The sequence below is a fragment of the Odocoileus virginianus genome, chromosome 5 (genome assembly GCF_023699985.2).
Source record: "Odocoileus virginianus isolate 20LAN1187 ecotype Illinois chromosome 5, Ovbor_1.2, whole genome shotgun sequence".
Classification (NCBI taxonomy): domain Eukaryota; kingdom Metazoa; phylum Chordata; class Mammalia; order Artiodactyla; family Cervidae; genus Odocoileus; species Odocoileus virginianus.
Window position 1 is genome coordinate 2544203 of NC_069678.1, and position 17145 is coordinate 2561347.

At 39.1% G+C, this 17145-nt stretch overlaps 1 protein-coding gene across 1 annotated transcript in view; it reads left to right on the plus strand.

Annotated features, from left to right (window-relative positions):
- The window catches only part of WARS2 (tryptophanyl tRNA synthetase 2, mitochondrial), a 103180-nt gene extending 86767 nt beyond the window's left edge, over positions 1-16413 (plus strand). The window contains exons 5-6 of the mRNA XM_020911317.2: positions 13797-13915; positions 15800-16413. Of these exons, the coding sequence (XP_020766976.2) occupies positions 13797-13915; positions 15800-16248 (568 nt within the window). The 3' untranslated portion in view covers positions 16249-16413. The remainder of the gene's footprint in view (positions 1-13796; positions 13916-15799) is intronic.
- Positions 16414-17145: the final 732 nt, after the last annotated feature.

The window sequence follows — 17145 nt, forward strand, 5'->3', positions numbered from 1 at the left end:
TTTTTCAACATGCTATAAGATGCCCTCACTTTTCCTGAACCCATAATCTATAAATCAGCTACTGCCGCCACTTACAGGTCTCAAGACTCTACAACCTGAGGATGCCAATGCCTTCCACTCTCTGTAGGACTGGCCAGGGCTTCCGACCCCATTCCTCTTCCAGTTCTTCCCTGTTATCCCCACATCACCTCCCTTGACACCTATTTGGCCATTTAGAGATAAAGCCTCCCAGTCAGCAGGCACTCATGGCCAAGCATTGTTAAAGTGAAAGCTTCTGAGGAAAAGGAGAAATTCTATGAGTGTTTTTTACTCCCTTCCTCTAAAGCCCTGACCCCCATAAAAGTGCCTCTTCTGTGGGAAAACTGGAATTCTTTGCATGTAAATGTGATAATAGCGTGGAGATGATAGTGCATGTTCCTTGTGACATGACCCCAGAGCCCTTGTGCAATGATGGTGGAAACAGCCAGAAAAATAGTTGCTCAGCTTTGCATATAAGGAATGTCCATTAGCACATACAAGCTGTCTTCATTTCATTAAGTTTGATTCACGTTATGATTATGTGTCTGTTTGCTATTTTAACTTGAATGCTGAGCCCCTGATAGCATTTATTACTTATAATAAGAAACTTTTGACTTATCCTGGGAAATCTAGAACATTTTTCTCCAGGAGAAGCAAATGAAAGTCTAAGAAGGATCTAATAATATAGTTCCCCACTGAAGTAGCATATTTACTTAGAAAGGTTCTACAAAGAACCTTGATTTTGCCACCTGTAAAGATGAGAAAAATCCTTCCTAAAGGATTATAATGAAATACGTCCCTTGTCTATGCTTGATGGTGATATCTCTGACTATCACAGTCTTATGTCTAGTTCCATTTTTAAGGGCTTCTTCTACATAGAACCAGAGGCTGATTTTTCAGCACCAGGGTTTGGAAGCACACAAGCACAGCAGATTTCTTTAACAGTTCAAGAGCTCTCATGGGAGAGTCCTCTAAACTCAGCGCTATGAAAAAAAGGCGAGCTTGAACAAGAACGATTGACCTTTTTGTAATACTGTGGAACAGAGAGTGGGAGGGAGCTCTAAAGTGCCTCTTCTCCACATCCCTTGCTCTACTGATGTGGCCCAGGCAGGCTAAGCAATCTGCCCAAAGCTGCGGAGCCAGACAGTGGACAGAGTAGGCTCGGGTGTGATCATGGTCTCCTGAGGCCAGTGCTCACCCTCCTTCAGGAGCCCGTCATGAGTTATGTGAGGAGGCGAGATCATCACATGAATAACCAGAGCAGCATGAGATCATGTATACCAAAGTGATGGTGAATTTGTTTTCATCCGTTGCCCAAAAATATAATTGGCAGAATAATAAAAATCCTACAGTTTCTTTCATCTCTAAAGTGGGTTCATGGTACATAGCTCAGGGTCGTATTAAATTCTGCATAAATTGATATCACCTAGTATATACTCAGTACAGAGATTTTAAGAGTACAAACAACAATTTAAAAAACTGACATTGGCAAAAGTAGCTCCTTAACATCCTCAAATTTATCATGTCATCTACCTTTCTTTCACCCCAAGTGTGAGGTTGAGAATGTCCTCTTTTCTTACATAAAACAATAGTTATTTCAGATGTAGCAGGTAAACACCAAGAGCTTTCCAATAGCTTCCTGTCTGTCTCACTCTGCCCAGCGTCAGCAGGTTCTCACAGTTGGTTAAGACTTAAGGATTAGTAGTTCTTTTCCACCCTCAATTATCCCCCTGTATCCAAAAAAAAAACAACAACAACTCATAATATAAATATTCCTTCTTTAACTCTTCCTGATCTATTTAGTGGTTAGAATATACACTAAGAATGCCATTAGATTCCCTCATTTTTCCTATTTTCTGAGAGGAAAATTACGGTGGCAGATTTTTGTCTATTCCTGTCAGGATTCTGATGTTAATTTATTAAACAAAAGTATTTTTCCATAAAACTAGGAACTGGAACTTCCCGGGTGGTCCAGTGGTTAGGTCTCTGTGCTCCCCATTCAGGGGGCCTGGGTTCAATCCTGGTCAGGAAACTGGTTCCCACATGCCACAACCAAGGGTTTGCATGCCACAACTAAAAGACCTCACATGTCACAATGAAGATCGAAGATCTCACCTGACACAACTAAGACCCAGGGTAGCTAAAATAAATAAATAATTTTTTTAAAAATCCAAGGTAATTATCTATATTCAAGATGATTGTCTCCTACCTTAGCCTAGAAGCTACCTACCTGTAATGCCACAATCAGATCAAAGATGTGGAGCTAGAAACTGCATGCTCCTTTTCTTAAGAGAAACAACCCTATGTTTCTGTCCTGTCTGGTCTCAGGCCAGACATCCTGTTACCAGCCACACATGCTCCAGCTCACAGACTCTGTCCCTTTGGACTTTTTTCTCCTGCCATCTTCCTTCAGACTATTCCCAGGAGTACTGTTGCCACACTGTGCACACCCCCCATTTCCTGGGCATGTGTGTCCTTGGGGCCACTGCAAAGTGTGCAGACAAGTACAGTAAACTCAGCTCTGCTTACTACAACATTTACTCTGCTGACATACATGTCTCATCTGTCTTACTGTGCTTCCTTCCAAAGTTTAGAAACTCCTAATTGCTTGATAATAAGTACCAGAGGCAGAACTCAACCAGGTCTGATTTTTAGCCTGTACCATTGTTTCCCCTACAACAGAGCTCAAGCACTTGGGGTATTTTTTGTTTGAGATATTTCTGAATTTTGAAAACTATGATAACTAGAATGTTTATGAATATATACATTATAAATATAGATAAATACAAAAAAACAAAAATATATACCAAAAAATTCATATTTTTTTTCTCACGAGCAAATCTATATGTGGCCCCTCATAATATGTTGATGTGCAGAGCTATTATAGATTTCAAGTTTCTTTTGTCAAAATCGGCATTAGGATGAGTGGCCCATGATGGGCTAGAGAACAAATATGAGGGAAGGCAGTGGAAGAGGAGCTTTCCAGTTAAGTGTATGAAAGATTTATGTAAGTGTTTTGGCAGAACTCGGTAAGAACCCAAGAATGGAGGTTTTGAGACCATCTTAAGCTTGAGAAAGTGAAGTGAAAGTGTTAGTTGCTCAGTCATGTTCAACTCTTGTGACATCATGGGCTGTAGCCTACCAGGCTCCTCCCTCCGTGGGATTCTCCAGGCAAGAATACTGGAGTGGGTTGCCATTTCCTTCTCCAGGGGATCTTCCTGACACAGGGATCGAACCCTCATCTCGTGCATTGGCAGGCAGATTCTTTACCACTGAGCCACCTGGGAAGCCCCAGACAATTCAGTATACTCTCCTAAAAGCAGGGGGAAGGAATCTGTGCACTTTTAAGAACAGAGTGAAATGATCCGATTTATACTTTTAAAAGAGAATTGATTAATATACAAAGGATGAGTTGTAGGGGCTCAGCCAAGGTAGGTAGGCTACTAAGAGGCTCTTTCATTAGTCCATTTAGACCACGAAGGTGGCAGTGAAGATGAAGGGAGGAGACAAATTTAAAAGTTGCTAAGATGTAAGATGGCTAAGACTTCATAATGGATTGGATGTGTATGAGAAAAAGCCGTCAGGGATGTCCCCAGGGTTCTGACTTAAACAGCAGGATTGATGGTGGTGTTGCCAGTCACTGAGATAGGGAGTACTGTAGAAGGACTAGCCAGAAGATTTATAACTTCATGTGGTGTTTTCTCTTCTCCTGGAAGCTTTAACTCCCTGCAAGTTAAAACCTTCTTTATGTCTCGCATAGTCCTGACACCAGGCCTTCCACAGCGTAGATCTTCAATAAATAATTGCTAAATTAAGGAGTCATTACCGTATATCAGACAAGCAACCAGTGGTGGTGATTTCATCCTTTATGAGCGGAAGAGCAGCACCAAAGCCCTATTCCAGCCAGGTTGGTTAAAGGCAGCAGCGCTGAAAATGCACAAACACAGCCAAAGAAGTAGAAAAAGAAAAAAAAAAGGAACAAATTTCTGTGAGCCGATACATGTGAGCAATGATTATTCATCTGGACACTAATTCTGCCTGTGGGCTGGGGTGGATCCCAAGTGAATGTAGATGCAACAAGGAACGAAGCAAAAGAAACATGGTTTAGTCACCAAAGAAGATCAGACGCATTGCTGTGTGACAGAAGTTATAACAATCAAAATTATGAAAGACTTTTGTTTTATGTTGTGTCTAAGAAAGTACAGTCAGGGTAAGGAAAAAAAAAGAAAATGGGGAAAAAGAGAAGACATTAATATGGAGATCATTATGTAGGGTATAAATTTTAAAAGAACAGCACTAAATTATTTGAAGTGAAAGGAAGACTGTGAGGAGAGTGGTTGAAAATGTGAAGAGAATAAGCCCCATAAGTGAGCAGAATCAAAGACAGGCTGAATTAATGTAAAGTGTAAACTCAATGGATGCGAAGGAAGGGCCAAAATGAATTATAGGAGGTGAAAGGAGCAGCAGGAGCAGAGGGAGGAAAGACTAGAAACAAACAAACTAAAATCAGATGAAAAAGCCAAGTGGAGCAATCAGTCCAGGTGAAAAAAATTAAAAAAAATTTTAATCCCTTTTTGTAAAAGCAAAACCTCTCAGGATTGTTAGCAAAGAGGCAAGGATCCAACAGAAGGCAAAGACTTGTGCAGAGTCATTATGAAAACTAAATGTGTTTTCTGTTTAGTTTGGTTGCTTTGTGAATCTGGAACCATTTTGACATGTGGAAATATTCATTTTGATGTGCTTAAAGTGTATTGATTATGGTAATTGTTTTTTCTGTGCTAGTTGCAGTCCATTGTGATTTCCTATGGGCTACTGTAATTGCTTTTTAACCTACCCTGTTGGCTAATTTGGTTTGGGGCAGTCAAGATGACCTCTGCATGTCACCCTTACTATAATTACAAGACAGGAGTGCAAAGTCCAGTCACAGAAGAGAAATTTAGGAAGGTGTGGTGAGTACATGTATACCTCAGATAGGGGCATGTACAGGATTGTGGATACTGCGGGAAACTTAAAAAGGAAAAATTTTGTTTTCATTTCTCATCAAGTCAGTAACTTTCTGCTCCAGGCTATGTGAAAGGACATCACTGGACATGATTTTGTAGAATTTCCTAAATAAATCTACTGACCTTCGAAGAAGAGAAATGACTTCCTGACCCTTTGTCATGGTCCCTGGATTTTCCCTTTCCCTTCATTATCCTGTCCCTATTTTCCTTAAATTAAAAGACTCCTCGGAAGTCCTATATCATACCATTTATATTTGGGGATTACCTAATCAGATATATGAACAGCCAGTTTGTAATATGTTTTCTACCCAAGTCAGGATTGCTGCCCAGGTCTGTGGCTGTCTCTGGGATTCTATGTTGATATTTATGTTTGTGGTATGAGTCTGCTATCAAAAAGGAAAACAGTCCTGGTTTGAAAAAAGTCACAATGTACCACACATCAAGATCCCAATATTATCATTCTTGTATCATTTTGTCCTTCATGCTGTCAGATATTAATACATTTACATTATACTAATAACCCATGTATATTGAGCTCTTACTATCAAGGATTATGCTTGGTTAGCTTATCTAATCTTTGAAACAACAGTAAGAGGTCAGCACCATTATGATCCTCATTTAATAGAGGAAATGGAGGCTTTAGAACAGTGAGAAACTTGGCTATGGTAACTCAATAGTAGCTAACGGAGCTATGATTTTAACTCATTCTGATCATGAGTGGATTTTATTATAATTTTCTCTTGGTTTAAACCTATATAGACTATAGTTACTCCCTCCTGAGATCATTCATTTATTGAATAAATATTTATTGTGCTCCTCCTACCAAGCAACTCTACTAGGTGTTGGAAATAGATTGAAAAGCAAGACAAGGTCTCAAAAAGCTTATTTGCTAGCAGGAGAGAAAGCAAGATACAATTAAATAAGCAAACAAATGAAGTAAATTTATTAGACCAGGATTAACACTATAAAGAAAATAAATAAGATATTGTGAAAAAAGAATAACAGGGAAGCTAACTTTGGAAAGTAGAGTTAGGGAAGGCTTCTCCAAAGAGGTGTTATTTAAGCTTAGACCTGAAATCAAGGCACCAGTAAGAGTTAAGAGAGGAACATTCTGGTAGAATACAAGAGCAATACAGTCAATAGATCCAGCTCCCTGCCTTAAATATTTGAATTATAAACTTTCCAGGATTCATCATCTTGTTTTCTGTCTTTATAGAGTTCAGTAGCAGGAGAGTCAAGTCTCTCATAAATTCATTTCAATGTTCTGATATAATTTAAGCATTCTATATTCAACCAGGAAAAAGTGAGAAATCACTTCTACTATTTCTATGCTTTTTAACATATTGGTACATTTCCCCCAGGTGGTGCTAGTAGTAAAGAATCCACCTGCCAATGCAGGAGACACAAGAGATGCAGGTTCAATCCCTGGTTCAGGAAGATCCCCTGGAGTAGGAAATGGTGACTTGCTTCAGTATTCTTGCCTGGAAAAATTCCATGGACAAGAGGAGTCTGGTGGGCTACAGTCCATGGGGTCGCAAAGAGTTGGACACGACTGAGCACATGCACACAGTCACAGATGCGCACACACACACATACACTCACACACATGCCATTTCCTCCAAACCGGATTTTGCAGCAAACATTCCTTGTTTGCACACTACATACCAGGCACCAACTATGAACTTTGCATGCATTATTTTACTCATTCCTCAAGCAACTCTGTGAGTAGGAACTGTTATTAGTCAGCTTTAAAAATTAAAAAAAGGGATTTAGTTTAAACAACTCACCCAGGAACACCCAGCTGGTGAGTGGCAGAGCAAGAACCTGACCCCAGCCTAACACCAGAGCACCCACACTAACCACTATGGCCTCTTCTTTATCTGACTGCACATTATATATATTTTCCAAAAAGTTTGCATCCTGAATGGGTTTTTTCTTTTGTCTTATGTTTTTCCACATCATTAAATATTTTATGTTTTTAATGATTTTAATGTTTTCTTTGTTTTGGGCCTTTTGCTCTATAGAGAGATTGTGTTTTCTTTGCTTTTATCTATTCCAGTGATTTTGAAGATGTGCTTTCTGGTTTTAATTCTAGTAGTGATCATCTTTAAACAAAGACCACCCAAATGAGAACAAATAGGCTTTCAGAGCTTGCCACAGCAAGAGACTCAGCCACCATCACTTGTGTTCTGCAGGCAGGTGGGAGAGTAGAGAGGCTTTATAGGAAAGGAGATGCTTTCAGAGATGCTCTGTTTAGAGATTGTTGCCAGGGGGAAGCTGGAGGCTAACTAGAAATGGGGCATCTTATGTGATTGGTTTGGAAAATATATTTGACTTTCTCTGGTTGGTCCTAAGTTTGACAAAGAATTGCGATGTTGGCAGTTATTAACCAAGTCTTGACCATGCTGGGTCCATTCCTGCAGGGACTGATTTGTCTTCCTTGGTTGGTTGCTCCAGAGGTTTTGGGTCAGAGATTTTTGGTCATAGAATGTTTGACCATTGTCCATTTGTATACCAATTTGTCTCTTTTTGAAAATATATTTTTGACTCTTTCATTAATCTTTTCAAGTAAAAAATGTTGTGATATTGTGTGGTTAAGATGAGTTATTCATTACACTTGCAGATCCTGAGTCTATACTCACACTTGCTTTTGATTTTGTAAACTAACCTGGGATTTTCAATTGACTGTTGTTACATAAATGACTTGATTTCAAACTATATCATTTTCTATTTCAAATTGTAACCAAAATTTAGACTTTATGTTCTTAGTCTTTTTTAGCCAGTCCTTATACCTCAGCATCTCCATATCTGAGTTCTTTAGTCCATAGATTTACTTCAAATTTTTTTCCAGTCCTTATAATTTTTCTTCCAGTCTGAGAATTTCTTTCTGTTGAGCTTACCTCATCTGTAGAATTGATTTATGTACAATAAGAATGCATTAAAAATGCTTAGCAAAGTGTGAAGCATATAGGAAGTGTTCAATTATCAGTTATTTTATCCTCATCATCATCATCATCATTATTATTATGAAAGTGTTAGTTGCTGAGCTGTGTCCAACTCTTTGCAACTCCATGGACTGTAGCCCACTAAGCTCCTCTGCCCATGGGATTTTCCAGGCAAGAATACTGGAGTGAGTAGCCATTCCCTTCTCCAGGGGATCTTCCTGAACCAGGGATTGAACCTGGGTCTCTTGCATTGCAGGCAGATTCTTTACACTGAACCATGAGGGAAGCCCAATTATTAGTATGAAAGTGAAAGTGAAGTTGCTCAGTCATGTCCAACTCTTTGCGACCCCATGGACTGTAGCTTACCATGTTCCTCTGTCCATGGGATTTTCCAGGGAAGAGTACTGGAATGTGTTGCCATTTCCTTCTCCAGGGGATCTTCCTGACGCAGGGCTCAAACCCGGGTCTCCCACATTGTAGGCAGATGCTTTACCATTTTAGCCACCAGGGAAATCCTCAATTATTAGTAGTATAGTTCACATATAAAACACAGCTTGGCTAGGTTTTTAATACTTTTTTCTCACAACCCTATAAACATGGTTTCAATGTTGTATTATCAACCTTATTTCTCTTATTTCTGTCTTTATTTCTAACTATTGGCTTATAGGATTTTTCTTTAAGTTTGTAATTTAACATTTTTTCTGGATTGTGTTTTGGTGTGACTCTCTAGGATTTTTTTTCCTTTTTTTTTTTTTTTCTGCACCAGGCATGTGGGATCTTCTTTGACCAGGGATCAAACCCATGCCTGCTGCATTGGGACTGTGGAGTCTTAACCACTGGACCACCAGGGAAGTCCCAGTTTCTTTTTTTTTTTTATAATTGAAACTTGCTGTGTTCCTTCAGTAAGTATACTCACTTTTGTTTGCTTACTTCTTTGTTCTTAATTCATTAATCTCTCCTTCTGTTTTAGGTTATTTTTTCTGTTCACACGGTCCTGATGTCTTCCCGAGGAGGACCATGTTGTAGGTCAGAGGATGGCCCTGCAGCCTGTCATTTGCGCATCATGCTTCTCTCTTTCTCCTCTTGCTCTGAGTTCTCGAAGAGCTTCAAGTTTCTCTTCCAGGTCACTGATACATCCCATCCTTAGCATTCTGCTCCTACTGCTCCCAATTCTTCTATTATCTGTTTGGTTTCCTTCATCATCTTACTTACTTTCTCTTCATTTCATGGTTTTCTGTCACCACACCTATGTTTGTTTTTCTTCTATTGTGATTTCTTGTTTGTGTGTAATAACAGCCATGCCCTTTTGAATCCTATTGAGGTTACCCAACAGTTTTCGTTAAAAAACACACACACACACACACACACACACACAGTTGTTTCTTGTAAAAGTTCATTTTCAAAAGTTTGACTTTGCTCAGGGTCTGAAGAGTAAAGTTCCCTTTGCTTCATTCTATATTTTTCATAGGCCTTGTATTGAGGTCTTTCACTTGTTTGTTTGATCAACTGATTTCTTTCTTTTTGGGGAGGGGGCTGAACTGGGTCTCTGTGACTGCACAGGCTTTTCTCTCGTTGTGGGGAGTGGAGGCTACTGTCTAGTTCTCTAGTTGTGGTGTGCAGGCTTAGTTGCCCTTCAGCATGTGGGATCTGCCCTGGTCAGGGATTGAACCCATGTCCCCTGCATTGGCAGGCAGATTCTTAACCACTGGGCCACCTAGATTCGTTTTTATGTGTTGGATTTTTAAAATCCATATCAGAACAAGAAAACTATATTCAAATAGTGTTTGCCAGCAGACAAAAATCTATGAAGACCCTTGTGTCTGCCATTTGTCTACTGGGACGCTAGTTGAGTTCCCTGCTCAGAATTCAGCAGGGCAGAATCGTGTGTTGTGCCCCAGCCCAATTGCTTGTGTTGCTCAACTAGATTAGTATTTGTGCCTTAGATAGATTTTTCTCCTATTGCCTGCCTGGCTCCTTCATTCTCTGAGCAGATGTATTACATGAAAAAGAACAGTCACCAGGATACCTGCTCCCAGGTTTCATCCTGCTTCTGTCTCTCACCTTCAGCACTTTACTTTTAATTCATTCACACAGCAGCCTGTTAGTTTGGTACCATCTCATTTGTTTATTTTTGCTCTTGCTGTCCTTCCCTATGAAGTCAGAACCAATGTCAAGGAGATCACCACCTATGTTTTCTTGTGGGAATTTTATGGTTCCAGGCCATACATTCAAGGTTTTAATCCATTTTCAGTTAATTTTTGAATATGATATAAGATACCAGTCCAGTTTGATTCTTTTACATGTAGTTGTCCATTTTCCCCAACACCATTTATTGAAGAGAATGTTTTTTCTCGATTGTATATTCTTGCCTCCTTTGTCATAGATTAATTAGCTGTACATGCACTTGTTTATTTCTGGACTCTATTCTCTTCCATTGGTCTCTGTGTGTGTTTTTGTGCCAGTACAATATTGTTTTGATTTCTGTAGGTTTGTAATATAGCTTTAAATCAGGGATAAAGTAGCTAGTCTTTATGCTGGTCAAAACTACCTTCACTTCCTCATACTCTAGACAATTTTTTCAAATAAACCAGTAGCCTGTGGACAGTAATGCACAAGGAAAATAATCTCTTCCAGTTTTCCAGGGACCACTAATTAACCATGAGGCTAGTAGATTCTCTCTATAACCATAGTTTTCTAGCAGTTTTTCTTTTCTGTGGCTGTTTTGAAAAGTTATTATTTTTCCACTCATATGTACAATTGTCATTTAAATATTCAAGTGTACTCTAAGGCTGATGCTTCCACAGGCAGAATATTAAACGTCCTTGATCAAGAAACTACAACACTGTTATTAACTGTATTATCAAATGTCAACTCCTAGACCAACACTACATACTTAAAATCACCTGTCTCCTTCCTTAGTAATATTTCAGTATAATGTTTTCCCCATCAAGACTTCTCTATAATGGTTCATCTTCCTTTGTTTGATATACCTCCTCATGTTCCAACACAGCAAACTTTATATATAGGATTAAAATCATTATACACTATGTCTTTATATGTTGATAATTTTCATCTTACATATCTCTCTTTTTTTTTTTGGCTACACTACAAAACTTATGGGATCTTAGTTTCCCCACCAGGGATCAAACCTGCACCTCCTGCATTGGAAGGGCAGAGTTTTAACCACTGTACTGCCAGGGAAAGTTCCATTTTCATTTTTTAATAAAACAAAATATTGCAGGGACTTCCCTGGTGGTCCAATGGTTGGGAATCTGCCCTCTCAATGCAGGGGGCCCAGGTTCAATCCCTGGTCTGGGAACTAGATCTCCCATGCCACATACAACCAAGAGTTCACATGTCACACTAAAAAAAAAAAGGATCCTGCACTCTACAGCAAAGATCAAAGATCCCGCATGCTGTAACTAAAACATGGTGCAATCCAAAGACAGAAATATAGATCAATGGAACAGAATAGAAAGCCCAGAGAGAAATCCACGAACCTATGGTCACCTTATCTTCAACAAAGGAGGCAAGGATATACAATGGAAAAAAAGACAACCTCTTTAACCAAGTGGTGCTGGGAAAACTAATCAACCACCTGTAAAAGAATGAAACTAGAACACTTTCTAACACCATACACAAAAATAAACTCAAAATGGATTAAAGATCTAAATGTAAGACCAGAAACTATAAAACTCCTAGAGGAGAACATAGGCAAAACACTTTCCGACATAAATCAAGCAGGATCCTCTATGACCCACATCCCGGAATTTTAGAAACAAAAGCAAAAATAAACAAATGGGACCTAATGAAACTTAAAAGCTTTTGCACAACAAAGGAAACTATAAGCAAGGTGAAAAGACAGCCCTCAGATTGGGAGAAAATAATAGCAAACGAAGCAATAGACAAAGGATTAATCTCAAAAATATACAAGCAACTCCTCCAGCTCAACTCCAGAAAAATAAATGACCCAATCAAAAAATGAGCCAAAGAACTAAACAGACATTTCTCCAAGGAAGACATACAGATGGCAAAAAAACACATGAAAAGATGCTCAACATCACTCATTATCAGAGAAATGCAAATCAAAACCACAATGAGGTACCATTACACGCCAGTCAGGATGCCTGCTATCCAAAAGTCTACAAGCAATAAATGCTGGAGAGGGTGTGGAGAAAAGGGAACCCTCTTACACTGTTGGTGGGAATGCAAACTAGTCCAGCCACTATGGAGAACAGTGTGGAGATTCCTTAAAAAACTGGAAATAGAACTGCCATATGACCCAGCAATACCACTTCTGGGCATACACACTGAGGAAACCAGATCTGAAAGAGACACGTGCACCCCAATGTTCATCGCAGCACTGTTTATAATAGCCAAGACATGGAAGCAACCTAGATGCCCATCAGCAGACGAATGGATGAGGAAGCTGTGGTACATATACACCATGGAATATTACTCAGCCATTAAAAAGAATTCATTTGAATCAGTTCTAATGAGATGGATGAAACTGGAGCCCATTATACAGAGCGAAGTAAGCCAGAAAGATAAAGACCATTACAGTATACTAACACATATATATGGAATTTAGAAAGATGGTAATAATAACCCTACATGCAAAACAGAAAAAGAGACTCAGATGTATAGAACAGACTTGTGGACTCTGGGAGAAGGCGAGGGTGGGATGTTTCAAGAGAACAGCATCGAAACATGTATATTATCTAGGGTGAAACAGATCACCAGCCCAGGTTGGGTGCATGAGACAAGTGCTCGGGCCTGGTGCACTGGGAAGACCCAGAGGGATGGGGTGGAGAGGGAGGTGGGAGGGGGGACCGGGATGGGGAATACATGTAAATCCATGGCTAATTCATTTCAATGTATGACAAAAACCACTGCAATGATGTAAAGTAATTAGCCTCCAACTAATAAAAATAAATGGAAAAAAAAAATAAAACATCGTGCAATCAAAATCAAATAAATTATTTTTTAAAATAAATAAAAATAAAATATTACAGATAAAATCAAGATCTCCTTTGTTCCTTTCCCCAGACCCATTCTCCTTCCTTCTTTAGAAGCAGCTATGATCATGAATCTTTGGAGAACCTTCCAGCATGTTTTTATATTTATATATGCATCTATAAACAATATGTAATATTGTCATATGTACTTTTAAGATAAATGTCAGTGTACTCTACACATCTTCTGTGATGCTTTTTTCACTCAACATTGTTTTTGAGATCCATTTACATTGTACTAATAGATTTTGTTCAAGTTCCCTTAGCATATTGATTATTCTGTGATTGCAATTTACATAAAAACAGACAATATTCCAAAAAAAGACTTTGAGTCACTCCCTGTGTGACAGAAAGGGAAACTCTTGCCTGAAGAACTTTCTGCCATCTGTGATTTGAAGAGTGGGGTGGAGTGTCTTTGCAGTGTGAGTGCAAGCGCTGAAGTAAAAAGCATCTGGTCAAAGCTAGGATAATATGTGCTGACTGGGTGAGGGGAAGAGGAGTGGTTTAAAATACAATTATGCTTGGAGCATATGCTCTTTAGGATACCATTCCTCTCTCCCAGCAAGATCCTGTCACACTGGTGCTGAAGGCTGTATTCTTCTGCTATGGAAGACACAGAACTAGGGTAGACAAACATCTCCATGGCATCTGTCTGATACACAGATAAAGACTTGAGTCTCAACATTCCCTCTATAGCTGGTGAACATTTGTTGAACACCAACAGTGACATAGGCACGGGAAATGCAGCTGCTTGCAATATCATTTCATTATAAGCAGGAGCCTTGCTGAGTTCTTCTGTCTGTCTTTTATTAAAGGTCCACACACGTTCCTGTTGGGGAGGATCAAGTCCAGCACATGGAGCTAGTTCAGGATCTAGCACAGAGTTTTAACAAGAAGTATGGGGAGTTCTTCCCAGTACCCAAGTCCATTCTGAGTAAGTAACAAATATGAGATTGTCAAATCAGGTTGCATTTTGAAGAGAGAGGATTGGATGATGCAGTAAGAGATTTGGAACTTTCTTGGGATTATATTTGGCTTTGTCATGAACAGGCGTCAAGATTTGTAATGAGAATCCCATCTTTTTCTGTAATTTAGGACTAGTAGGCCTCATTGGATTATTGAATAAAATAACCAAGGAAGTTTGAAAAATATAAGAGAGACTGGAAATTAGAAATAATAATTTTCATTATAAAATAGAATATATATATACACACACACACACGGGTGTGTGTGTGTGTGTGTGTGTGTGTGTGTGTGTGTACTCAGTCGTGTCTGATTCTTTTGTAACCCCATGGATTATAGCCCACCAGGCTCTTCTGTCCATGGGATTTTCCAGGCAAGAATACTGCAGTGGGTTACCATTTCCTTCTCCAGGGGATCTTCCCAACCCAGGGATTGAACCTGTGTCTCTTGTATCTCCTGCATTGGTGGGTGGATTCTTTACCACTGGCACCACTTGGGAAGCCATATATATATATACACACACACACACATACATATATATGTATTTCTAAACACATCTTTTTTGGTAGAGCAGGTATCTTTCCCTAGCTTGTGGATGAGGAAACTGAAGTTTGGCAAGGCTGGCTTTGTGCCCAAGTCATATTTCTAGCTGGTTGCAAACCTGGACCCTACACCAAGCTCTTCTTGTTCCAAAGCCAGCTGACCTTGCCTTCTCTGTTCACAGTAGAACAAAAGTACTAAGAGTGAGACCACTGGATCATAATCTAGATAAACCAAGAGGGCACTGATAATCCTCATACTTTGTCTTCTTATGCACAACGTGCAACTAAGATGGAGTACACAGTTCTACCTACTGAGTCCAAAACCTCACCTGTGGCTTGCAAAGCTACATTAGTTTGGAATCTTATCGAGGAAAGAAACTGTAAATCTCTATCAATATTTTGGTAGCAATGTTAACTTATGGCAGGATCAGAGATCAGTGAACCTAAACTCTGCCCATCTTTATTAAGCTGACAGCATTTTAAAGAGTATAACATGTGCCTAGTATCAATTTAGAAGCAGAAGATGGATATAAATTCCTAAGTTATTCCAGCAGTTCATACAAATATATTTAGGGCACCCCATGCATTGAAATCAAACTTCTTTTAGCAATAAGGACTATTCTCTTGCTTTGGACAATTTTATTTTACCTATATAAACTTTATATGTTTCTGTAATAGCCATAAATTAGGCAATTATTAATAATACTGGTTTTATAAAGCACAGCATAACATTTTTATTCTATCAGAGCAATAAAGTCACTTTTCTCACTCTCATGCATGTGTGCGTGCATGTGTGTGTGTGTGTGTTGGTAATTTTAGGTAATAATTACCTAATTAATGGTAAAAAATGGAAAGAAGCCATAGGTTGTGAAAACTGGCATGGAGGTAGGAAGGGCAGTAGTCGTAGGCAGGGAGTGATTAGCCTATAGAGAAGAGCAAAGAGGAAAGAAACAGAGAATACTTTTTAAACTATGCATGGCACCACAGTATAGTTGATACAAATTCCCTTGTATAAAATTATATGTTTTTATGTGCATATATGCATTAAAAGCTACATGAAAATATGACCAAAATATTAACATTTTATTACATATAGTACACATTTACTTTCATGCTTGCTCAAATTGCTTGAATTTTTTACAGTGAATGTTTGTTATTTATTTAACCAGATAAAAATAATGAAGTTATTTGATGTTCTCACTGCTTTCTAAGATCTAGACACTAACATTCCTATTGGTGTTTTGTTATTTTGTTTACATCTCCCCCCACCCCCCCACCCCCACCCCGGGACGTGTGTTGGTGTTTCTACCTAGCATCAATGAAGAAGGTAAAGTCCCTGCGTGATCCCTCTGCCAAAATGTCAAAGTCAGACCCCGATAAACTGGCCACTGTCAGAATAACCGACAGCCCGGAGGAGATAGTGCAGAAGTTCCGCAAGGCTATGACGGACTTCACGTCGGAGGTGACTTACGAGCCCGCCAGCCGAGGGGGCGTGTCCAACCTGGTGGCCATTCACGCAGCGGTGACCGGGCTCCCCGTGGAGGAGGTGGTCCGCCGCAGTGCTGGGATGGACACTGCTCGTTACAAGCTGGTGGTGGCAGATGCTGTGATTGAGAAATTTGCTCCAATTAGGAGTGAGATTGAAAAACTGAAGATGAACAAGGACCACTTAGAGAAAGTTTTGCAAGTTGGGTCGGCAAAAGCCAAAGAATTAGCATATCCCGTCTGTCAGGAGGTGATGAAATTGGTGGGCTTTCTATAAGAAGTTTCAGTGAGTCCCCAAAAGACTTTTCTATCTTGTGGTCTGTGCACTCCGATAAAAGCAGCTTTTCTCACAAGCAAACAATTAGAGTTTAGGGACACATAATTTGGTACATCTGATCATTGGTTTCATTTGATGAATAAAGAATTGTAGGTTTCAAATAAAGCAGTGTTCCGAATCCCAAATTCTCTAGCAAAAAAAAAAAAAAAGCCCAGAAGGCATAACTATATTCAGATAACTATCTGAATCCTCAATTATTTGATGCATGCTCATTGCCTTAATTTATTCACACAAATGTGATTGAGGTAAGTAGTAGTTAATTTGGCCAATGGGTGTTTCATTTTTTGTCTCTCTCTGGAGTCCTTACCATCACAGGTGCTCCCTTTATATATCCCAACCTTTTTAAAAAGTAATGTGTAGAAGTCTTAGACTTATAATCCTTGGAATGCCATTTGGACCAATTTGTGTTCAGATCTCATATCAAAGCTCATAAAAATAAGTCATTTGTCACTGAGATGATCCCTGCTTTATTGTATTTAATCTGCTTGTTTCCCAACAGACCACACTGATTTTTCTAGACAGTATTATTATCATATTTTTTATTCAGAGATACATGATATAACCTTCTGAGAAGGTTGAATTATTTCAACTTGATCTATTTATTGTACTAAAGCCCAGGTCCATGGATTATGTTCTTAATATGTATTGCCTCGCATTTGTCCCTCAGTTTAATGTCATCAGCCCATCATGAATCTACAGGAGAGGAACTGCCATTTTTTATTTGAAGAACATGAGGCTCAGAGAGTACTATTAGCTTGTACAGTATCTCTCCATGAAAAAGAAAAGATCAAAACCTTTACTCCTTATTCCGAAGTAGTGCTTTTTACATCAGCACAT